The 24,019-nt window shown below is 58.0% G+C and overlaps 2 protein-coding genes across 3 annotated transcripts in view; both read right to left on the bottom strand.

Moving 5' to 3' along the window:
- The window catches only part of CLUH (clustered mitochondria homolog), a 39,279-nt gene extending 28,990 nt beyond the window's left edge, over window positions 1-10,289 (bottom strand). The window contains exon 1 of one of the 2 annotated variants that reach the window (XM_062592464.1): window positions 10,188-10,289. In XM_062592464.1, coding sequence (XP_062448448.1) covers window positions 10,188-10,269 — 82 coding nt within the window. In that variant the 5' untranslated portion in view covers window positions 10,270-10,289. Of the gene's footprint in view, window positions 1-1,183; window positions 2,091-10,187 lie in introns of those variants that run through there. The other variant, XM_062592463.1, reaches the window with a different exon arrangement.
- Window positions 10,290-14,239: 3,950 nt separating this feature from the next.
- CCDC92B (coiled-coil domain containing 92B) lies at window positions 14,240-24,019 on the bottom strand. Its single transcript, XM_062592806.1, has 5 exons — window positions 23,977-24,019; window positions 17,210-17,363; window positions 15,890-15,937; window positions 14,565-14,841; window positions 14,240-14,339 (listed from the first exon to the last, which is right to left on the bottom strand). The coding sequence occupies exons 2-5, from the start codon at window positions 17,337-17,339 to the stop codon at window positions 14,240-14,242; spliced, it is 555 nt and encodes a 184-aa protein (XP_062448790.1). The 5' UTR covers window positions 17,340-17,363; window positions 23,977-24,019.

The following is a 24,019-nucleotide window of genomic DNA, read 5'->3' as shown; positions in this document are numbered from 1 at the left end:
TCACCCGTTATTCATTCTCAGTCCCAGCGTCAAGCGGGCACGCAGCTCCCTTTCGGGTACAATCCCTTGGCCCGCACAGAAAGCGGCAAGGCGACGCAGGTCGGGACCACTTCAGCGGAGCCTGCCGACGCGCGCCGGCTGGGCGGCTGCGCCCCGTCCGCGGGCTCTGCCCGCCGCTCCTCGCTTACCAACACCGCCCTCGACCCTGCTGCTATAAGCTGCAAAGCGCAGACCCAGCCCTCCTGGACGCGCGGGCTCTAGACGCAGTTTTGCGCTCCCAGGCAACGGCCGTCCCCTGTGGCAGGGCACGCTCCGCGCCGCAGCGGGGATCCTCTCCCCTCCAGCCTTCGGGCTCTGCCCACGAGCGCGCCTGAGGCGCTTGTTAAGCTCTGCCTCTTGCAAGCTGGCAGCCTCGTGGTAACGGGATGTTCTCATTTTTACTCTGGAGCACAGTGTGAACAAACTCTGAATACATATGAAAATTAAACTGTCAGGGAAACAGGCAAAGGAAGATACCGAAGAGGGGAGGAGGAGGAGGAACAGACACCATTCGATGGTAAGAAAGAAACGTGCATTGCCTGAATCACGTTTTGCACCTGGTGGAAAGGGTAGGCAAAAGGATTAAGTTTCATCTTTGCACCTGGACAAAGAGTACACGCCAAGGTGACAGGCACTGCTCTAACCATGCCTCCTATTTATAGCGACCCTGCTGATGTGCTAGGCACCTCACGAGCTACACAGATCAAGATCCCTGGCACAGCAGAAGGCTCACACCTGAATACTGCCGACTGCACACGATAACAGATGCCACAGACCTTGGAAAGTTCAGTTCTCACTGCACGTGCATGCAGCATCCCAGGCAGCCTCACCAACCTTGCAGCTTCATACCACCACCACTGCCACAGAACTCCAGTCACGTTTCGGTTATGTCTCAGCGTTCAAGCTGCAAGCAGAAAAGCCCTGTGTTTGCTCCTTCCCCACATTAGCAAAACAAACAAGTCACTTTTTGGTAAAGAGCAAGGCTGGGAAAGCTCGCACCAGAAAAATGATTAAGGGTAAACTTGCCTCCCCTCTCCTTTACCCTGCCCCACGCCATGAACACACACAGCCACCCCAGCCCCTCACACGCATCCAAGTCTTTCAGCCACATCGGGGGCAACAGAGACCCCCCACCACTGAGCACCTAGAAGTGCAAGCTTCTTTTTCCTCTTCCTCTTCTTCTGCTGCTTTGACGACAGTGTGTGCACTTTAGAGCCGGTGTCACAATTTAAGCTGCCACTGGGCCAAGCGGTACGGTCAGTCAACGCAGAATCAGCACCCGTATCCTGAGTCTGCGACAACGGCTCATCGCAGAGCAAAGAGGACAAGACCGTCTCTGGGACGCTAGGGATTCCTTCTGTGTTTGCTGACAGATCAGAGGTAGATGTTTCAAGGGTTTCACAGCTCCCCAAGGAGGGAGCAGTAGATCTGCATTTTGACAAGCTGCCCGGATCCGCGAAGGACGTTTCTGACTTCAAGGCTGTTGCCTCCCCACAGCAGTGGGGGCTTCGCTGCGGGGTGGCAGGAAGTGCTCCGCAGGCCGTGGCAGCCACATGCTCTTCCTGGTTGCATGATCTACGACCTAAACTGCCGTCCTCAAGTTTCACATGGCACTGGCAGGCCTCAAGCAGCTGAGCACCACGCAACAGCGCTGCTGACCCTTTCTCAAGGTCGAGGGGAAGGACAGCCAAGGCACGGGATGCCTCTGTCTGCTGCGGTAGGCCAGCGGCAGCAAAGCCGAGTTTTGAGCAGCTGCTACCACAGGCCGTTGCCGTTTCTTCTTCGCCCTTGGCCTCGGGTGAGTCTTGGATGTACTCTGTGCATTTTTGTAGGCTTTCAGTCACTGCCTCGCTGGGGATAACGTCTGGATACGGCCCAGGACACTGGGAAGCTTCTGGCACGTCTGGGGAGACGGTGCAGCTTGCGGGAGGTTTGGGTAAGAGGGGTGACCTCTCATCACACGAATTAAAACTGCGTGTCTGGAAGATTAGATCAGTTACATGCTTACAGCAGTTTGCAAAAATGCTGTTTCCCATGATCACAGGCAACCCAGCTCATACAGCACTGGATTAGAAAAGTTAGTTTTGTTTGCAAGTCTCTTGTTTGCGCACATATATTTAAGCCCCCACAAGGCAGTTCCCACAAGGCAGACCTCACCCTCTTCAGTTTGGATTTGTTAACATTTTCACACAGTCAACCAAATTCTCCAAAGAAATTTCTTACTTGGACCAAAGGTGACAAGAAGCACAGGACCAATAACTACTCAGATCTGTGTCCCATATACTCTTAAGTATACATCTCTTTCCTCCTTTCCAGTATCTCGGTCAGAATCAGTTGCTGGTTTCACAGCAGTTCTCCCAAAGCCCCTTCCAGCGACCTTCATCCTCCACACATCATCTTCGCTGCCGTCTGCCAACTGCAAAGCTACAGAGCACCACAATATCCACAAAGCGCAAAACTAACTCCCAGCAGCTGAAGACTTCCTCCTCTCCTCACTGCTCCAGAGGCACAGACAGACAGAGATAGATGTGCGTATATCTGACAAGTTCTTCAGGCACACTCTAAGAGCAGGTATTAGCCCGATTGCTTCAGCCCAGGAGTTCGTTATAAATAGACTGCTGATATCGAGTGCTGTACCGGTGCAGCATGGGACAAATGTTGGAGCACTTCAGCTCTGCCAAACTTGTAAGCAAATGAGATGCATTGAATTACAAGACAAAGTTAGTTACTATGGCATGCCTAGGCCCAGGCAGAGCCATCCATACTAAACAGACTAGCATAAAAGATCTGGTCAGTGAACTACTGAGTAGTTTCCAGACAAATTTTCTGTCCTCTCACCTTCCTCTGCCAAATCAAAAATAAACAAACCACAAAACCACACACACATAACCCTCCCCCCATTCCTCTCTCCATGTTTATTTAGGACATCTGATATTATGATTAAGGTAACTGATGCAGGGATTACAGAGCTAGAAATTTCTGCGAACAACAAGCACCCTGGAAAGCCTACAGCCTGAGCAGGCGCAGCCCAGACCCAGCGAGGCCAGGGGTTGACACGACACAGCGGGACACTGGGCAGCCACTGCCACCTCCTCCTCCTCCCCTCCCTCCTCTGGCTAAAGCAGCAGGACATTTGTGTTCCTCTTTGCACTTCTGGTGGTGCACAGGCACACGCATCGAACTGAAGCACTCACTACGCTTCACTGACCGACTGCAGTGGTCACTTTGTGTCCAAGGAAACCAGGACCACAGTGCAAAGACATGGATATTGCAAAGACGTTATACCAGGCATGCGAGACCTGCAGTTCAAACCCACTGGATCTGCCTAGAAAAGCCTTTGCATCTGTCCAAGCAACCTGACACTCCTCCTGCCCCAATTCGTCTACAAGTCTCTGGAGTGCTCCATGCCGCTTCCCATGTGTGAAGGGCCCCAACTCTTCAAAGAGAAGAAAAGCAAGTGCCACATCCCTAACAAGAAAATCTCAATACTAGAATGAAACTAAGATAACACAGCTTACATAATCACTTGCTCAAGGCCAGCTCCACACAACACACACAAGGAGCAGAATAGCTCCTCCAAAGAAAATCCTGGGAAGCCCAGAAGCAGTCCTCAGAGCCTTATGCTCAGGCAAACAACCTGCCAAAGAGAAATGCAGGAACAGGCTCAAAAACAGACCCAAAGTTCTTTATAGAAAATTAAATCTCTGACTAGTTTCTACTGTTCTTTTTAAAGATAGAAAGAAGAAAGCAGAATTAAAATCTCTCCCACTCAAATCCATGTGAGTGACATACCCAATAAGCATAACTAAGATTTCTGTTTAATGTTTGCCACTCATTGGAACTGCTCTCTGTAGCAATTTTATAGTGCAATAAGGGTCTAACCTTGAATCCCTTAGTAACAAGGGGTCTCTTTTGTCCTAAGTATTTAGCATTGAGTTTGAAATTATGCCTGCATCTACAACTAATGATTTTCATGATGCTTTTGGAGAATGAAGTTTTGGTGTAGTGGCAGCTCCAACTCTCTCCTGCTCAGGAAAGGTGAGTGTAATCAGTGCACGCACCAGGCTTCGGTTTGGCACTAAAGTTCCACCTGGAGTGGAGAGAGGTAAAATGAAAGTGCAGATTCGATTTCATTCTAAAGCAGATCTGGTAGCTAGAACTCAGGTATGTTTTGTTGCAATTAGCAACTAAGTTTAATTATCGTTAAGTTTATTATCATTAAGTTAATTAACATTAAGTTTACGTTTCCCTTTAATGGCCACATAAACCTGGTCTCATGATGCAGCTGTTGTGTTCATCCACAGGAGAACACCACTCATTTCTCCAAGGAGGAAGAAAGGTAGCTTACATTGTGTAACAGTTTACAAGTAACTGAATCAACAGCAATAAACAATTAAGAAAAAGCAATACAACATCATCCCACATTAATGACGCAACATTTAATTATGTAGAAATAAGACTGCTGGCATTCTCTATACTTGGGACATACACAAAATAACAAAACTGAGTCATCCATACTCAAACTGGATCCTCACATGCTCCTCCCACCCCCATATTTCCAGTTCTTGAAGTGCACAGACACAAATAAGTGCCGACTCCACCAGAAAAACTAAGTGCTACCCTGCCTGCACCCAAGCAGAGCTTTGGCTGGAATGACCTGCAGCTGCTGTGCACAGGGAAGGGGTGGGGGGCAAGAACCAGGGTGTTATTCACAGAGCACTACCCAGCAAGGGATGAAATCTCTGCCTCCACAAGAGATCCGTTCAGGATGCTTCAAGAAGCCAAGCAGCACTTCTTCACACAGGCCAAAGTTCAGCGCAGCGCAGAGCAGTATATGCTAATTTTGACACATTTTGGCTGGTGTAGATATAGCAAATGCAAATTAAATTTTGTCTGAATAATAAATTAAAATAAATTGTCTACACTGAATTGTTTAATTAGACACTAGCTTCAGAGGTAGCCCAAGTGGAAGTATTTCTGTAAGAGTCTATCAGAGAAGATGGGATATAGCATGGACCTGCCCTCCTCTGGCTCCCCAGGGAAAGCTGTAGCTTCCCAGAAACTTTCAGCACTTGTTTAGATGCAACAAGCACTTCTTTCAGTAAGAGCCCACAGTGAAGTGTTAGAGCTGCTCTACTGCTGTCATTAAACTTAGGTTGGCTTTAACCCATTTGTGGGTACTGAGGGTTGCAAGTGCTGCATTTATTTTTCAGTGGCTTTACAACATCCAGGTTTGACTCGAGGAAGTGTGCAGAGGCCCTGCAGTTTGTGGCCACGCAGGAGAGCTCACCAGCTCCCAGCCAGCGCCAGCAGGTCCACCCAAGACACACACGTTCAGAAGTCTCTTCTGCAGCACTGCCTGCTCCACAGATATTAAGTGGAGAAAGTATTCATTTCTAACTAGGATATATCCACAGTATAATTTGACTAGATAAACCTAAGCACCTTAAGTCACATTCTAGTGTAGTTTGGAATTTGTGGCTTTGCGTTCTTACCGATACTGGAACATCTGTGCTGCAGTTGTGCCCGAGGGCACTCACGGGTCCCACGGCTGCTGGCTCAGGTGAGCCCAGGCCACTGAAACACCTTCAGTGCTTTGCACTTGGCACCCCAAACTACCCAGCTCTGCTCTTCACATCTGGGAACTACCTTTAAGCTAGTTTTTAAACTTTGTCTGGCCAAAACTTTGGAAACTTAGTTCTGAAAGTACCTGGCTAAGCAACTCTGTGACAGCAATGAGCAATTCAAATGTTAGAGAAACCAGGCACAAAGACTAGGACTTAAGGCAAAGTGCAAAGATCAACACCGACAAAAATATTAACAGCGTTAGGAAGACTGTTTCTCAAACTTCTCAAGAGAAGAAAACTGGATGAAGGAATCATGTTTCAGATAGATACTGTGAATAAGTCCATAATTCCTTACATGTATGTATTTTATTTTGGCACATACCTTAGTTTCAGACAGCTACTGCATCAACAAAAGCCCAAGAGAGTTAATTACTCCGTTAGAGCTAGTTCTCCTGGTGCAGCTGCACACCTCAGGCTTGAAGACAAAGCCCATAGCAAGGGGTAAATGCAAGGACATGGTACCACGCATTGCAGTGAAGACTCCAGTTTCACCCTAAGCGAGCACTAAAATCAGCAACCAAGGCCGCAGCTGCTATTGAGAAAACTGTGTCACATGAGCCCAGCAGGCCCGGGCTTCCTAACCCCTGAGAGCCCAGCACAAGATCCTGCAGTGCCCCACGGCTCACAGAGTTGATAGCAGGGAGCTCCAGGCACCACTCTGCCTTGGGACAAGCCAGCATCTTTGGCTGCTTACTTCATCCCGCGGTGCGTGTCTGGACTAGCCATTGCCTCCAAGCCACACTGCAGCCCGGGGATGCCTCTGGGCCACACACCGCCCCAGGGAGACAGGCCGGCGCATCTGCTCCAAGAGACTCTGTAGCAGCGTGCTGCAGGTCTCACCCCCCCGGCAGAACTCCCTCTGCCAGGGATACTTAGCAACCGTCGTCCCACTCCACGAGCACTCCGAGCTGGGTCTGCACCAGCACCCCTCCTAACCCCAGCTGTCTGCAGCGCAGGGAGCTTCCACGCACTGGGGAAGGCCTCGCAGGCTTCAGCTCCCCAGACGGCAAAGACAGGCTTACCCCCAGTTCCTGGCAGCAGTGCTCTCTGCCAGACACAGTTTGCCTTAGGGAATATTTATACTATCATTTCCCCTCTCTCATTCAACTGGAACCACATTTAGCTAGCTAACTGGTGCGGAGCCTGGTAAGGAGGGTTCATATCAGCCTGCCTTGGAATAACTTGCAGTAGGTCTAGGAAAACACCACAAGTCACAAACCTGCAATTTTACTTTGTTGGCTAGCCACTACAGAAACTCTTTTGAAAGTCTTTGAAACTGCAGGCTCTCCATACAGCTTCTTCTTTAAAGGAGAGGGAGGTACAAACTACAATAACCATTTAAGTGCCATTACTCCAATATCACTTAGAGATTAGGAATTTTACTTCAACTGGATTGCCTCACTGGATTTTCCCCTCAGGACTGGTCAAGGAAAGGAGAGTTGAACAAGACACAGCAGCTCATGCTTCAGCTCGGGAACAGAGTTTATTTCTGCGAGTGTAGATCTATTTCCCCACCCAAGATAAGTTTGTCAGCTGTACAAGTGCGTCTTTGCAGGTTTGTCAAGAACCAGTGCCAGATAACCACTCATCCCAGACTAACGTTAGAAAAGGAGAACACAATAGAAAGCTCGGGTGCCTTACGTACACGTGCAAGCTCCGTTGCATCAACCACACGCAGGCTGGAGGTTAGGACTGACGCTAACATTTAGCCAGTCTTGCCACCCTGGAAGCAGACCACAGACAGGAGATACAGGCCTTACCCAGGCCCAAGCCAGCAGTGACCAGAAGCATGCAGCAGCAGCAACGTGCAGTAAAGACCTCTAGACTGGAACCACCCTGCTCCACGGGCTTCCCCCTCACACTGTCCTCACCCGTGCCATGAACGCTGCAGAAGCGAGGTGTTCAGAGTCTTGTTTCAGGCTGTTGGAAGCCCCCAACTAGGTCTAGTCATCCAGACCCTACTGGGGGGCCTTCTATTAAGGCTCCCTGAAGTAGTCACCCCCTAACCTCCCTGTGGGGAGGTGCTTCAACCCTACTGCTGGAGAGACAGCTCAGAGCGAGAGTACTAGTGAAAAACTGACCTGCTTCCAAAAACTGAGAGTCACCACTCCTAAGGGAATAGCCAAGCCTTGTTTTTAATCTTTCACACTCTGACCTACCCTTCATGGACAGTTTTTACTTCTCAAAAGCAAATAAGAAAAGTGAACTTTAGACCTTTAAAGCTTCTGGAAATAACTTTCTAGTACAACCAATAGAAGACGACATTAGAAAGTAAATGGAGTACTGGAAAGCTGTACTTGGAGAGGGATCAGTGCCAAGCTTTGGCATTTACAGGCGATCAAGACAAACACAGTACTCCCCAATATAAAGTTGTTTCTACTGTGTAGAAGGCAGTTATGTGTCTGCTGGTGGATTTACCTAAGTGCACATTCCTGATCTGCTTACTTCCAGTTTTCAGCTGGGAAACCATCAGCAAGGTCGCTGAGGCAGAGCAATGAGCTTGGAGGTCTTCTAATGGGAGCTCAGCTGTGGCTATCCCATAAGCAGGACTGTTCCTAACACTGTCCTCCTAGGTTCCCATCCTCCCACCCTGCTGCACACACACACACACACACACTGCATTTATCACACTCCTTTCCCTTTTTCTTAACCTTGTAGCAATGATCAGATTTCTCTTGCACTATATTCCTCCAGTTCTCCCCCTCAGGACTGTTACAACTGCATTAAGAAAGAAAAAAAAAACAAAAAAAAAAAAAAAAAAAAAAACAAACCCACACCACACACCAGCTGCCAGCAATTCAGTCCCTTCCAAAACACCAAAGAACCTCCAAGGTCAAGTGACAGACAGTGGTAACAGTTCCCTAGATTAAGGATCCATGTCTTTGACCTTCCTACTAACATACAGCTCCACTTGCCTCCACACCAGTTTTCCATTAGTATCTTCCTTCACCACGGGTTTGAACAGGAGACACGTCCGAATACAGAGGTGCATTTTAGAACAGAGAAAGAGGGACTTAGTTAGAAAAAGCAGGACAAAGAGCATTTGTTTTACACTGGCTAGAAGCACTGCACACAAGACAAACCTCTTTAAAGAGATCGACAACTGCAGAAACAATAATAATCCAAGAAACGCGGCACATAACCGCCTCCTGACCTTGTGCTAGTTAATAGGAACGGTAACTTAACCCATAACTGCCCTCAGTAGAGGGCATTACAGGGTCCCAAACTGTTCACACTTCTGCATCTTTCTGCACTCAGAGCAATGAAGCAGCCTCAACATTTTTATCTAGATAAGAAGTGGACAAGAAGCAGTTGCCAGCTCTCTTGCCTTTTAACATGTGGAGGAAGTAACTAACCCCCCAATCCTGATGTCTGGCAGAAAAGAAGAACGAGCACTTCATCAGCTAGATACCCGTCCAGAATATATCCAGTACAAAGTTATACCAACTTTCTCCTTAGTAACATTTCAAAGACTGCTGCTACATGAGAAGGAAACACAGCGCGCCGGGAACAGCAGAACAAAGTGCCGATTTTTCCCAAGGAGAAAGAGAGGCCTGGGAACCAGGAACTCCTAACGCTTAATGCCAGCTCCGACTGACTGACTCTCTCCGTTTCCACTGCAATGATAGCGTTGCTGCGTGGGAGGGATGTGGCAAGAGGTTTTGATAGGCCAGCAGATGAAACAGATATTTTCAGCTGCTAGTACTGGCCTCAACCTGATGCTTTAAGAAAATGCAAGAGCCCTGCTCTGCCCTCCCCCCAGATCCCATCAGGTGCCCGACCAATTAAGCAACCTTAGCACAAGGAGAGGATTTTCACTCCTCCCTCCCTCCCCAGCAGCCAGCTCACACTCTGAAGCGCAGGGATTGCGCACTGTAACTTTTTAACCTAGTTATTGGAGCTGGAAACGTGACACCCACTAAAAAAGTAAAAAATCAGGGCGGGCGGGCGGGCAGGGTTCAGCGCTGCCTTCCCGCACGCCTGAGTTACTTCCAGGCCGCTCTGTCGCCAAACCCCGACGAACTTTGGCTTAAGTGGCAAACTTCAAAAATCCGCCTCGTGACGCGGGGGGGGCTGCGGGCCGGGCCGCGCCGGGGCCGCGCCGGGGCCGCGCCGGGGCCGCCCGCGCAGCCGCCCGCGCAGCCGCCGCCGCCCCCGTCTCGCGCGGCGCCGCAGGGCCGCGCCGAGCGCCCGCCGCCCCCGGCGGAGCTCGGCCCCCGCGGCGGCGGCGAGCGGGGCCGCGGCGCGGGCAGGGCGGCCCCGGCCCCGGCCCCGGCCCGGCCCGCGCAGGGCGCCGCTTCCCGCCGGGCGCGCGGCGGCCCCGGCCCCGCTGCCGCCGCGGGGCGGAGGCGGCGCGGCGCGGCCCGGGGCGGCCCCGCGAGCGCGCCGGGCCCGCGGCCGGGGCCGCCGCGCAGGCCGCGCCCGGTGAAGGTCACCTTCAGCGGGGCCGGGCCCGGCCCGCCGCCGCCGCCCGCCCCCGCCGCGCCGCCCGGCCCCCGCGCGCCCCGCCGCGCCGCTCACCGGGGCGCTGCTCGGCGGCGGGCGGCGGGTGCGCGGCGCCCTGCGCGGCCGCGGGCGGCATCTCGTCCGCTCTCATGACCATGGCGGCGCCGCTCGCACGGACGCCGCGCCCGGACGCCGCCGCCGCCGTCACCGCCCCACGTGGCGCCCGCGCTACGGCGCGCGGCCGGGACCAACCGCCGCGCCGCCGCGCCTTAAAGGGGCCGCGCCGCCGCGCCTTAAAGGGGCCGCGCCGCCGCGCCTTAAAGGGGCCGCGCCGCCGCGCCTTAAAGGGGCCGCGCCGCCGCGCCTTAAAGGGGCCGCGCCGCCGCGCCTTAAAGGGGCCGCGCCGCCGCGCCTTAAAGGGGCCGCGCCGCGCCGCCGGCCTCCCGCTGCTGCGGCGCGGGGCATGGCCTGGTGCTGACCCCGAGCAAGGCGGGCGTGCGGGGCCCCCCTGCAAGGCGCGTGCACGGCCAGCGGTAGGCTGCTGCGTGCAGGGCCCCTGTGCAAGGCCCATGTGCAAGGCTTATACAAGGCCCACGTGCAAGCCCTGTGCAATGCCTGGTGCAGGCAAGGGGGCTCTCCCGTGGGCTCTGCGGGACGTGTGTGGCCAGCGCGTGGTGTGTGCAGCGCTGCACGGCGCAGCGTGTCCCGGGTGCCAGCTGTGTGGTGCTGTGCACCACGCTGCACATGGTGTTACATGCAGTGCTGTACACGGTGCTGTGTGTGGTGCTGTGCATGACACTATGTGTGGTGCTGGACGCAGTGCTGTGTGCGGTGCTGTGCACGGTGCTGCGCGTGGTGCTGCGCGTGGTGGTGCACATGGTGCTGCGCGTGGTGCTGTGCGCGGCGCTGCACGTGGTGGTGCACTTGGTGCTGTGCGCGGTGCTGTGTGCGGTGCTGTGCACGGTGCTGCGCGTGGTGGTGCACATGGTGCTGTGCGCGGTGCTGTGTGCAGTGCTGTGCGCGGTGCTGCGCGTGGTGGTGCACATGGTGCTGTGCGCGGTGCTGTGTGCGGTGCTGTGCGCGGTGCTGCGCGTGGTGGTGCACATGGTGCTGTGCGTGGTGCTGTGCGCGGCGCTGCACGTGGTGGTGCACGTGGTGCTGTGCGCGGTGCTGTGCGCGGTGCTGTGCACGGTGCTGCGCGTGGTGGTGCACATGGTGCTGTGCGCGGTGCTGCGCGTGGCGGTGCATGTGGTGCTGTGCACGGTGCTGTGCGCGGCGCTGCGCGTGGTGGTGCACATGGTGCTGTGCACGTTGCTGAACGCGGCGCTGCGCGTGGCGGTGCATGTGGTGCTGTGCGCGGTGCTGTGCACGGTGCTGTGCGCGGCGCTGCGCGTGGTGGTGCACATGGCGCTGTGCACGGTGCTGTGCACGGTGCTGTGCGCGGCGCTGCGCGTGGCGGTGCACATGGCGCTGTGCACGGTGCTGTGCACGGTGCTGTGCGCGGCGCTGCGCGTGGCGGTGCACATGGTGCTGTGCACGGTGCTGTGCACGGTGCTGTGCGCGGCGCTGTGCGTGGTGGTGCACATGGTGCTGTGCACGGTGCTGTGCACGGTGCTGTGCGCGGCGCTGCGCGTGGTGGTGCACATGGCGCTGTGCACAGTGCTGTGCACGGTGCTGTGCACGGTGCTGTGCGCGGCGCTGCGCGTGGCGGTGCACATGGTGCTGTGCACGGTGCTGTGCACGGTGCTGTGCGCGGCGCTGCGCGTGGCGGTGCACATGGTGCTGTGCACAGTGCTGTGCGCGGTGCTGTGCGCGGCGCTGCGCGTGGCGGTGCACATGGTGCTGTGCACGGTGCTGAACGCGGCGCTGCGCGTGGCGGTGCATGTGGTGCTGTGCGCGGTGCTGTGCACGGTGCTGTGCGCGGCGCTGCGCGTGGTGGTGCACATGGTGCTGTGCACGGTGCTGAACGCGGCGCTGCGCGTGGCGGTGCATGTGGTGCTGTGCACAGTGCTGTGCACGGTGCTGTGCGCGGCGCTGCGCATGGTGGTGCACATGGCGCTGTGCACGGTGCTGTGCACGGTGCTGTGCGCGGTGCTGCGCGTGGCGGTGCACATGGTGCTGTGCACAGTGCTGTGCACGGTGCTGTGCGCGGCGCTGCGCGTGGCGGTGCACATGGCGCTGTGCACGGTGCTGTGCACGGTGCTGTGCGCGGCGCTGCGCGTGGCGGTGCACATGGCGCTGTGCACGGTGCTGTGCACGGTGCTGTGCGCGGCGCTGCGCGTGGTGGTGCACATGGTGCTGTGCACAGTGCTGTGCACGGTGCTGTGCGCGGCGCTGCGCGTGGCGGTGCACATGGCGCTGTGCACGGTGCTGTGCACGGTGCTGTGCGCGGCGCTGCGCGTGGTGGTGCACATGGTGCTGTGCACAGTGCTGTGCACGGTGCTGTGCGCGGCGCTGCGCGTGGCGGTGCACATGGCGCTGTGCACATGGTGCTGTGCACGGTGCTGAACGCGGCGCTGCGCGTGGCGGTGCACATGGTGCTGTGCACGGTGCTGTGCACGGTGCTGTGCGCGGCGCTGCGCGTGGTGGTGCACATGGTGCTGTGCACAGTGCTGTGCACGGTGCTGTGCGCGGCGCTGCGCGTGGCGGTGCACATGGTGCTGTGCACAGTGCTGTGCACGGTGCTGTGCGCGGCGCTGCGCGTGGTGGTGCACACGGTGCTGCGCGCGGCGCTGTGCGTCTCAGGCGAGGGCCGTGCCGAGGGTGCCGGCCGCCTGCTCGCCGCCGCTCGGGCGGGCTGTGCCGGCCGCGGCACGGGAGGACGGGGGGGATCTGCCCGGCTCCGCAGCGCCGCGAGGTGGGAGAGCGGCGGCCGGGTGAGGAAGAGGAGGGCGCGCGGCCGGCACCGGCGCTGTGCGCGTGCCGCGGCCGCCGCGCTCTTCTCGTGCGCTCCCGCCCGCGTTTGCGCGGCCCAGCGCAAACCGAGGCGAGGGGGGGAAATCCGGGGATTTGGTGCGGGGCCTGGCAGCTGGCGTCCCCCTTCCCGCCGGCGACAGCGCCCAGCCGTGCCGGAGCCCGGAGCCCCGCCGGGATGGGCGCGGGAACGGGTTGGGGCTGGGACGGGGATGGGATGGGGATGGGAGGGGGCTGGGGATGCGATGGAGATGGGGATGGGACGGAGATGGGATGGGATGGGGATGGGATGGGGTGGGGGTGGGGATGGGATGGAGATGGGGATGGGACGGGGATGGGGATGGAGATGGGGATGGGACGGAGATGGGATGGGATGGGGATGGGATGGGGTGGGGGTGGGGATGCGATGGAGATGGGGATGGGACGGGGATGGGGATGGAGATGGGGATGGGACAGGGTTGGGGATGCGATGGAGATGGGGATGGGACGGGGATGGGGATGGAGATGGGACGGAGATGGGATGGGATGGAGATGAGGATGGGGATGGAGAAGGGGTGGAGATGGGAATGGGACAGGGTTGGGGATGCGATGGAGATGGGGATGGGGATGGGACGGGGATGGGGATGGGGATGGGATGAGGATGGAGATGGGATGAGGATGGGGATGGGGATGGGGATGGGGATGGGGATGGAGATGGGATGAGGATGGGGATGGGGATGGGGTGGGGATGGAGATGGGATGAGGATGGGGATGGGGATGGAGATGGGGGTGGGGTTGGGGATGGGATGCGGATGGGGATGCGATGGAGATGGGGATGGGGATGGGACAGGGATGGGGATGGGGATGGGGATGGGGATGGGGTGGGGGTGGGGATGGAGATGGGGATGGGGTGGGGGTGGGGGTGGGGAGGGAGGAGGATGCAGCTTGCGGCACGCCCGCGCCGGCGGAGGGGCAGCGAGCGGAGGGACGCGGCGCTCGGCGGCGAGGGCGGTTTGGAGGCGCCGGGCGCCGCGGCACCGGGATCTTCCGGCAGTTGGGGCGGCCCCGGGGCGGCGGGAGCCCCGCCGCGGCCAGCAGCCCTTGGCGGGCGGCGCGGGGGAAGGCCCCGGCAGCGGCCGGAGGCGCGGGGCGAGCGAGGCGGGAGGCGGCGCTGGGGCCGCGCGGCCGAGCCCGCCGCCCCGCGCCGCTCCCAGCACTTCGCAGAAATGCAAACGTTAAAATAGTTTATTTCGACGTCGTCTCTGCTGCGATCGTACAGCGCTTCCCCTCCGGGGCGGCGGCGCGGGGCCTTCGACGTCGCGCGCCGACAGTCGGCTGCAGAAACGGAGGCGCCGGGCGGCGGCGTCCGCGCACGGGGGCCGGCGCGACGCCGCGGGGATGGGCGCCGGCGGCGCGTCTCAGTGCCGCTCGCGGGGCCGGCGGCGCCGCGCCGCGCCGAGGAAGAGCGCCGGGTCGGGCATGGCGCCGGGCTCGGCGGGCGGCGGCGGCGGGGGGCCGCGGCGGCGGGGGGGGCCCGCGGCGGCGGCGGCGGCGGCGGGCGGCAGGCGGCGGGCGGCGGCGTGCAGCTGCAGCGAGAGGTGGGCGGCCGCCTCGGCCCGCTGCTGCAGCCGGGCGTCGAGGACGGCGGCGCGGTGGCTGCGGCGCTTCAGCTCCTCGAGGAAGGCGCGCTCCTTGGCGCGCAGGCTGCAGCGCAGCGCCGCCACCAGCGTCTCCTTGTGCCGCAGCTCGCGCCGCAGCTCCGCGTTGGCCCGCTCCTTCTCCTCCAGGCGCGCCTCCATGGCCCGGCAGCGCCGCTCCAGCTCCCGGTCGAGGGCGTCTGCGGGGGCAAGGCCGGGAGCGGCGTTAGCGACCCCGGGAGGCGCCCGGCACACCGCGCGGCAAGGGCACGGCTCGCGCGCCGGCCGCGCCTGGGGAGCCGCCGGCGGCGCCGGCCGGAGTCCGCAGCCCCCGGGTTGCCCAACGCAGCCGGCTCGGCGCCAGCCCGGCGGGCTCGGCGCGGGGTCAAGGCTGCAGGCAGGGCACGGAGCGGGGCACGCGTGGGTGCGTGCTTGTGCGCGGATGTCTGTGCATAGTGTGTGCACATCTGCATGCATGCGTGTGTGCGTGCGTGTGTGCTGATGTCTCTGCGCGCCTGTGTGCCTGCGTGTGTATGCATGTGAGCAGAAGTCTCTGCACGTGTGTGTGCAGACATCCATGCACGCGAGCGTGCAGGCGTGTGTGCACGTGTGTGCTGGTATCTGAGCATGTCTGTGCATGAATGTGTGTACGTGTGTGTGCATGCGTGTGCGCCTGTGCGTGTGTGCACCCGAGCACGCAGGCCTGGTGCCAGGGCAGCGGCTGCCTGTGCGCCTGGGCGAGCGGTGCCGACGGGAGGACGGAGGAGCCGTGGCTGGGCGCAGCCGCGATGCGCCCGGGGCCTCGCGCCGTCCCTGCGCGCCCCGGGGCGCAGCTCTCCGCTCTCTCCTCGGCGGCCTCCGGAGCAGCTCCGGCGGGACGGGGCCCATGCTGCGGCTGGTCGGCCGCGGCGCGGTGCTGGGAGCTGCGGGGCTGGGTGCGAGCTGCTCCGGGCAGCTGATAACGTCCTTGTTTGCTTTTGCTGGGCCCCGGGGGTTTGCACGCCGCCGCTCGCTCCCCGGGGGCCTGCCGAAAGGCTGGAGCCCAGCGAGCCTCACAGATGCTGGTTTCCAAACGCAAAAGCCCCCAGGTGCTGGGGCGACCCGGCCGCCGCACCCCCGGGAATTAGGCATGTTGCCTGCGCCCTGAGGGCAAGGGACCCCGCGGGGGACGCTGGGGACACCCCGGTGGGGCCGCCCGGCCGCCCGCCGCCCCCCAAGCCCAGCCGCGTGCTCGGCTCGAGGCCTTACCTTGCTGGCGGGCTTCCAGCTCCTTGAGCTCCAGGTCGTGCGTCAGCTCTGCAAGCGAGACCCAGCGGGGTAAGAAAGCACCATCGCCCGCCCCTGCCCTGCCCCTGCCCCTGCCCCTGCCCCGTCCTGCCCCGTCCTACCCCTGTCCCTGCCCTGCCCCTGCCCCATCCTGCCCCGTCCTACCCCTGTCCCTGCCCCATCCTGCCCCTGCCCCTGCCCCATCCTATCCCTGTCCCTGCCCTGCCCCTGCCCCTGCCCTGTCCTGCCCCTGCCCCATCCTGCCCCGTCCTACCCCTGTCCCTGCCCCGTCCTGCCCCTGCCCCTGCCCCATCCTACCCCTGTCCCTGCCCTGCCCCTGCCCCATCCTGCCCCTGCCCCTGCCCCATCCTGCCCCATCCTGCCCTGTCCTACCCCTGCCCTGTCCTACCCCTGCCCCATCCTGCCCCTGCCACTGCCCCATCCTGCCCCGTCCTGCCCCTGCCCAGCCGCGAGTCCTTCCCCTGGCCAGAGCCCTCGGTTCCCTTTGAGACTTGCTGAACCATTTTGAGCGCTTTAAACCAGGCCCAAGCGCAGAGCAGCGCACGGTGCTCCGACCGCCGCCTCCCCGCGCGCCCCGCTTCCCCCGCGCGCGGGTCGGTCCCGCGGCCGCTTCGCGCGCCGGGCCGGGGTGCCGCACGCGGCCCCAGATCCTCCGGCCGTGGCCCGGCGCAGGGGGCCCGGCCGTTCCCGCCGCACCACCCCGGCGCATCTCCTCCCGGGACGGGACGGGACGGGATCCTCTCCGGGGCGCGCCGGGCGCTTCCCTTCCCGGAGCTGGGGCGCACCAGCTGCGGCGTCAAGCACCGGCGAGCTCCCCCCGGAGCTGCACGGGGGGTGTGCCCCCGCCGCCGCTCGCAGAAGGGTGCCCAGGACCCTGTCGCCCGCGGATCGGGAGGGCAGCGGCTGGGGAAGCCGCCGGCGCCGCGTGCAGGTGGGAGACCGGGCCGGCGCCGGGCGCTGCGGCCGCGCGGGAGCGGGGGCTCCCGGCGCCGCGGCGGGACGGGGCACCCCGGCGCCGGCGCCCGCGCCGCCGTCTGAGCCCCGGGTGCAATCCCGGGCTCGGGGAGGACGCTCCGCAGGGGCCGGCGGGGACGCCCTGCGCGACGGCCTCTGCCACGTCCCATCGCGTCCCTCGGCCGAGCACCTCTGCCAGGGCTTCGCCGGCACGGGGAGGCGAGACGCGGGGAGCTCCGGAAAGCCCGCGGCCGCCCCGCAGGAAGGGAAGCGACCCCGGCGTGCGGCATTCCCGGAGCTGGCGCGGCGGCGGCCTCGGGCGCTCACCCGAGCAGTGCTTCTGCAGGCGGAGGATCTCGAGGTGCAGGTCGTGGAGCAGCTCCGTCTGCTCCTTCTTCAGGAAGGCGATGTGTCGCTGCACGCTCTGGATCTGGTGCTCCAGGGACACGGTCTCCATCGCAACCAAGTTCACCGTCCAGGCCTGCGGGGAGTGGAGAGGGCTGGCGAGGAGAGAGGCGGCAGCGCCGGAGCGGCGCGAGCCAGGCGGGGAGCGGGGCCAGCCGCGAGCCGCGAGCCCCTGCGAGAGGCAGAGCCCCTGGGCGCCGGGGCCCGCTCCCGCTGCCCGTCCCCTCCGCGGGGCGAAGCAGCTCCGCTCGAGCGGGTTTCCCCAGAGGGACGCCGGCGCGCGGGCCGCCAAACCACGACGCTGTCCCGTCTCCTCCGGGGCCGCGCAGCGCCGGCGCCCGGGCTGGGCAGAAAACGCTGCCGCGCTCCCCTTCCCCGGCGTCGGCCCCGGCTCGTCGTGGCCGAGCAGGACGGCGCCGGGCAGGACGGGCCCCTCTCCCCCCCTCCCCTCGTCCCGCCTGGGGCTGTGCCAGGGCCGACCCCGGCCGTCGCTCGGCGAGCCGCGTCCTAGGAGGCAGTGCCCGCAGCCAGAGAGCTAAACACGAGCAGGGCAATGTGCCCAGCCTGGCCCGACCAGCGTTGCGTGGCGGGCGGATCCGTGCTGGGGAGCTCCGCGCTGCCGGCTGATCGCCCCTGATCGCCCTGCAGAGCGGCTGGGCGAGCTGCCTACCCGTGCCACGGCGCTGGGGAGATAAAAGCAAACCTCCGGAAGGATCCTTAATCCTGGGAAATGCCATTTCGTGTGGATGGGAAACCATCCTTATTCCGTGCATTGAACCTGGAGGGGAGGGAGATGTTTTACCCACAGCAAACCGTGGGGAAGGTCTGGGAGATCTTGGCCGGCCAGCCTGAAGGACAGCACGCAGCAATCCGGCCCGGGGAAGCTGGTTCTATTTCTCCATTCAGCTGTGTCCGACTTCATTTCCTTTCTACAGAAACTTTAGCTCATGCTTGCAGAACACCCGGTTCTTTAATGTAGGACATTTTAAGCTAATTCCCGCATCCTAAATCAAATCAAGCTGCTTTTAAGCTTGATTCCAAAGCAAGCAGTCTTGGCAACGGCCTGGTTCAGAGCTCTGTTCTTGCCAAAGCCTCCAAAGGTTTGGGAAAGCCCTAAAATCAGGGCTCCGGGCTCCCGCTCTTGGCTTGCAGCAGGAGAAGCGGGACGCGGCGGTGCCTGGCGCCGCTGCAGCCTCCCCGCACCTCGAGCGCCCGTGGAGCCGCGAGGCCCTGGACTGGCAAGGAAGTGAACAGCCCCACGAAGACACCGTCTTCTCCTGTAACTCTCTGTCGAGGGGGCGAACGAAAGCCGAGGCTCCACGTGCGCAAGGGAAATCCGGGCTTGCGTCCTGACCGCGTCCGCTCCCTCCCAGGGGGAGGAAATCGGGCTCTGCGCTGCGGTCACTGCAGCGGGAACCTGAACGAAGCCTCAAGTAAGAAAAACGGGCGAAGTGAACCGGCTTCGGCACTCCTGTTGGATTGTCACTGGCTATTTTCTTGCCCTGGGAGCCATTCCCGGAGGCAAAATGATAGAATTGCTGGTTTTAGGATGGCTCTGCAGGCCCGGGAGTGAAGAGCTGTGGGTGTTTTCCCCCCGAATGCTGTGGCAAAGCGCAGAAGGGGCCAGCGGGTGCCTCAAGGCAAAGGTGCGAAGGTCCTGCTCCTCTTTTAAGGTGCTTATTTGGGCAGGTGTGATTTTTACCAGCCTGAAGCTTCCCCATGGAACAAGGTAGGGCAAGTGAGACCAACCCTGAGGCTGCCTCCTTACTCCTGCCTGCCTGCGCGAGAGATTCACGCGCTCGGTTTAAAGAAGTCATGAGCATTTCCAGGAACCTCGAGGGATATGTAGTCCCTCAATGTCTGGCATTTTAAAATGGATCAGAGGGAAAAAAAAATCTAGCTCTGGACTTAATTTTCTAATCATTCCCATTTTTTGAGTGGCAAGATGGCAACTTTTTAATCTTGTAAGACATCTGTGCTTTCCTGATGACACCTTAATTAAGAGACAAGGTTTAAACGTCTATATCCTAATAATTTCCAAGAAAGCTGGCATTCCTTCTTTGGAGTGTCAGGGACAGCAATGATGGTAACTCGTTAAAGGTGGCAGTGATGGGGACCTATGTACTTGTGCCAGTACCTAAGTTATGGAAGTTGTCATCTGGCATCCGACACAGTCCAGGAATACAACCACGCTATACCTGAGGGTCAAATATACCTTTTTGCCAACGCTGGCTGTGGGGAGAGATGTGTGGAGGTGCAACTATCCAGCCTTGGAGTAGTTTCTTTAAGAAAGGTTGTGGATGAGGTTCCACATCTTTCTGAAAGCACAGAAAGTAGGTTGGACAAAGCCCTGGAGGACACACAATGCTATTTTCAAGCACTTCGTTCTGTCTAGTTGAAATGTTTTTAGTAGAAATGGCTTAAAATTTTCCATCAAACCTTTCAAGTAGAAATTTACCCTCTTCTTCCAACACATTTTTTCATTTACAAATAAATAGTTGTGTTGATAAATATCAAGCTGTAAAGAGAATCAAAAAAGATTTTTTTTCTGGAATTCAGAGATCTGTTTTTTGTCCCTAATATGGAAGATAAAAAGCTTGAATGCATTACCTGTATGCTAAAAAAAAAAGGGGGGGGGGCATTTGGGAGAATTAACTGTTTTCAAGACTCTTATGGAAAATACTTAGTGGTTTTGGATCAGCTTTTTCTCTCCAAAGTGACTTTCACCATTTCCCTTGAGACACAGTTCTCAGGCCTGTGGAAGTGTTATTAGAGGTATCGTGTCTGCAGGAGAACACCACGTTTTGTCCGAACTCTCTAATAGGCTTAAGTGTTTTCTTTTCACTTCCGCTATAAATCGGGAAGGAACCTCACTGCAGCCGGTGGGAAGTTGGTGGCTCCGTGGTTTGCTCACAGGTCAGGTACCGGGAGATTTGTTCCCTTCCTCACCATGCTCTGTGGTACCCGGTAAATCACCCTGTCTGCTTCCTCCTCTGTAACGTGAGGGTAATGTGTTTTGAGATCTATTGATGCAAAGTGCCGTGTAAGACCTAGGTGCTAACTAGAGTTATTAAAGTAAATAGACTCATGTTACTGGGAGTTGGGATGAAAGTAGAGTAAGGTCCGCAGGCGATTTAAACGCCACGATGTGTTTCGTGCTCCTGCGAGTGGCTCAGAGGCTCTTTGCCCAGGTGCTGATCTTTGAGCCCCAAAGCTTTTGAAAGCCTTAATTCTGCTGTGGCTGATTTTTTGCCACTTATAAAGAGCAGAGATGTGAAAATCTCCACCGTGGTTTGCATGCCCCTTGGAGGAGGGGCCACGTGCCGTGGCCTGGAGGCATGGACATGGCTGCGTTGTCACCAGCGCGCTGCACGGGCTGCCAGTCTCTCTCACAAGCTCCAGCTGTTTCCACGTTAAAGGAACAAATGTGCTGCTCCTCTTCGTAGCTATTAGACATCTCTGTTAGGAGTAATGATGCAAGAGCCAATAGCTATTAATGAAGCTGCAATTCAGTATGAAGTTTCAACAGCCTCTGTAAGCCCTCCAAGTGTTTCTAGTGTTACCAGAACCCAGTGAATGAGCTATTGCCTTGCTGAGGTTGTGTCCGTCCACAACCCTAATGCATTTCAAAACCTGATTCTCAGTGACTGATTTTTTCCTCCATTGCTTTTGAAGCCAGGTGGAGATTGCAACTGCACTTTGAGCATTTAGTTCGGTGCACTGCCTTTGGACACTTCACAGTGCAAAATCACTTGGGAGGTATTGGCAGTTAATAAGGATTATCTGCTGCTGCTGGCTGACTTAATAACGCTTTACAGAGCCATTGCATCTTCCAGCTGATAACGCCGAGGCTCCCCATGCTGAGGGCTTCCAAGTACCCAGCAAATGCTGCCGGACCACGCCGCCACGCAGTGAAGCAAGGCAGGAGCCTTCTGCCTATTCCACAGATGCAGGAGTCAAAGCACGGTGATTCGGGTTGTTGCTCTCAGGGATATTAAGCACTAGCTCCTCTCACTCCAGCCTCGTAAGCGCAGCTCCCAAAAGGAACAGTTGTGTTGCAGCAAGCAATAACAGGGAGTGAACCTGCTCTGGTCCCTCCCCTGCTGTTTTAGTTATTACATTTTTCTTTTCTTTTCAGATTAGCTCTAAGTTGCCAAAGCAACTGGTGGGGAAAACTTTCTCAGTACCTGTGTACTATGTAACCCCATACATAGCTCCTCAAAACAGCAACAATTCTAGGAAATATCCTAATTCAAAATAATTCAAGGATAAGCGGTCTTCCCCTTTAGGTTTGTGCCCTTGAGTTCCTGATTGCATACATACAGCTAGAAAGAAGGTAGCAACCATCAGCTGAACAGTGATTTTTGCCCCTATTCAAAGGTGATTTCTACAGTCTGAGCCGGGCCCTTCTCCCTGCAGAGCTTTGGCTGCTGTCTCTCCTTCTGTCGCAGGAGTCTGCTCCACTAGCACCTGCATCTGCACCACTGAAAAATTGGCACTTGAGCTGAGTAGAAGATCAGGGGCTCAAGGACTGTCCTTGCCAGCAAAAGCTGCACCTGGTTCTACATTCCTTTGCAAGGCTTCACTGGTTTAAGGCTGGCAGTTCCTTTCCAGAAAGCCCCGAACATGGAACGGGATCTCCCCTGTTACCAGGTACTCCTGGGTTTTGCAGGTGAGGCCACAAAATAGGTATCATGTTAAAAGCAAACACTTTGGCGCTTAAATGTCATAGGACATTCAGGGGACTGAGTGCTGCATCACAGAGCTTTTGAGGAAAGTTTTCCTTGCAGAACATGACAAGGCTGCGAGCACAGGACTCTCTCCTGGATTAGGGCATTCAGGGCCAGATATTTAGCTTTTAAAATCTGCTTTTAATATCCCAATACTCAACTTTGAATTTACCCAGGGAGACTGTGAAAGCTTAACTGCTAAAGTGCCAAATAAGTTAGAGGAGGTTTCGAGGTTGCTGAGCACAGACTTCATGGGGGAGTCAGAATGTGATTGCAGCCCTGCGAACACGAAAACGCGGAGATATTCAGCAGGTATCGGAGCTGAACGCTGCTCCAGAATGGGCCGGAGACAGCTGCTCCCCAGAAAGAGAGCTTTCTTGCTGCTCTCAGCTCTCGCGCGGCACGCTCTGACTCCGCACAGTCCTTTGCTGGCAGAGGTCGCCCGAGGCTGGCCCGCGGGCCGGCACCCGGCCGAGGCAGCGCCCGGGGCAGCGGCTGAGCGCGAGCTCCCTGCGGCCTCCCGAGCGGGGTCGTAAATGATGGGCCCTCTTGTGTTCCTGCCCCTCATCTCTAAAATGAAAATATTTTTCTCACTCCATTTTTTCCAGCTCGAGACTAAAACATCTTTGGAGCAAAGCACGTTGGGAGAGCTGATCTCAGCTGGATGTTTCAAGGTACTGTTGGAACACTGTAGTAAGATTTGCAATTTCATCCCAGTTTATCAGGATTCCTACTTCTTATAAAACAAATGAAACAACCAATCTTCTTCTAAATAGCAGCTACAACGACTGATTTAATTTAAAGTCTATTAAGAACTGTTTTCCATTGTATAGACTGCTTGTTTGAGAATTTCCTTCCAAGGTAAAACTGTACTCAAATTGTTATTTATGCTAATCTGAATCCCAAAATTTCAGTGTAAGAAAACCTCAGTTCCTGATGATACCTTTCAAAGGCGGATACTTAAAGAATACAAGCATGTATGTTAAACTTTGCAACAATGTCATGAAGCAGGCATCCTTTTAAAGGTGAGGAGAATAAGGCAGAAGAAAGCCAAGAAACTTGCAGAAGGTCACAGAGACAGTGGCAATGCCAGGAACAGAAAACAGAGGTGAAATCTTGGCCTTGGGAAAGTCAGTGGAAAACCTTCCTTGATTTCAATAGAGGCAGAATTACACTCAAAATCCTATTGGCTACTAATTATCTGCCAGTATCTATTTAAAGACTAAATCAATGCAGATGTTGATTATAAATTATTATGTTTTCTAGCAATTCTCTGAACACAAGAGGCTGACTAATAGCCAACTCTAAAGCTTTTCATTTGGTTGCAACCGCTGAAAGCAAGGCCGTGTTTTCTCCTGCTGGCTTCAGTGGAATTAACTATGGATTCAGCTCACCGTCAGGGTCAGGATTTGGCCCGCAATCAACACTTTGCGTCAGTCATAATCTTGAGTGGGTGATCCCCGTGGCGTGATCCTGCGCTTGGGAAATTTCGTGGCAGAGCTCCCTCATCCCCAGCAGAGCCCCTCTACAGATACTTAACTCCGTGACTACCGGGAGAGAACAAGCAGGGAGCCTTGCTGTGCTCTAGACTGCTTTTCCACGGCGAAAGAAGAGGAAATGAGCCGCCAGCGGTTACGTGCAGAGTGAGGCAACTTGCAGAAAAGACCGGGCAAGGGTTCTGGGCAACTTCGGGAGGAAAAGCTCCCCCCGCCCGCGCGCCAGGCAGACCCTTCACCGGGGACGCCCCCCGCCTCGCTCGCCGCGCAGCGCCGCGCAGCGCCGCGCGGCGCATCCCCGCCGACGGCGCTGGGTCCGCGCTCGCTCCCGCGCCCCTGCAGCGCGGATCCGCCTGCCGGAGCCCGCGGGCGGCTCCGCTGCGCCCGGCCCCGCGGCCGCCCCGCGCTCGCCGCCCCCGGCTCCGCCCGCAGCGCCCCGCCCGGCGCGGCCGCGGTCCCTTACCTGGGGGGAGCGGCGGGGCCCCGCCGGGCGCCCGCTGGGCGTC

Source organism: Rhea pennata, chromosome 20 (assembly GCF_028389875.1).
Source record: "Rhea pennata isolate bPtePen1 chromosome 20, bPtePen1.pri, whole genome shotgun sequence".
NCBI lineage: Eukaryota > Metazoa > Chordata > Aves > Rheiformes > Rheidae > Rhea > Rhea pennata.
The sequence above is the reverse complement of the archived record's forward strand: the minus strand, read 5'-3'. Positions and strand labels throughout refer to the sequence as shown.

Excerpts from the sequence above, each read along its gene's own strand:
- CCDC92B (XM_062592806.1), bottom strand. The coding sequence starts at position 17,339 with ATGGAGACCGTGTCCCTGGAGCACCAGATCCAGAGCGTGCAGCGACAC. Across the intron at positions 14,842-15,889 it reads GCTGGAAGCCCGCCAGCAAG|ACGCCCTCGACCGGGAGCTG; the intron begins GTAAGGCCTCGA and ends TTGCCCCCGCAG. Across the intron at positions 14,340-14,564 it reads GCCGCCGCCCGCCGCCTGCC|CCGACTGTCGGCGCGCGACG; the intron begins GCCCGCCGCCGC and ends CCGTTTCTGCAG.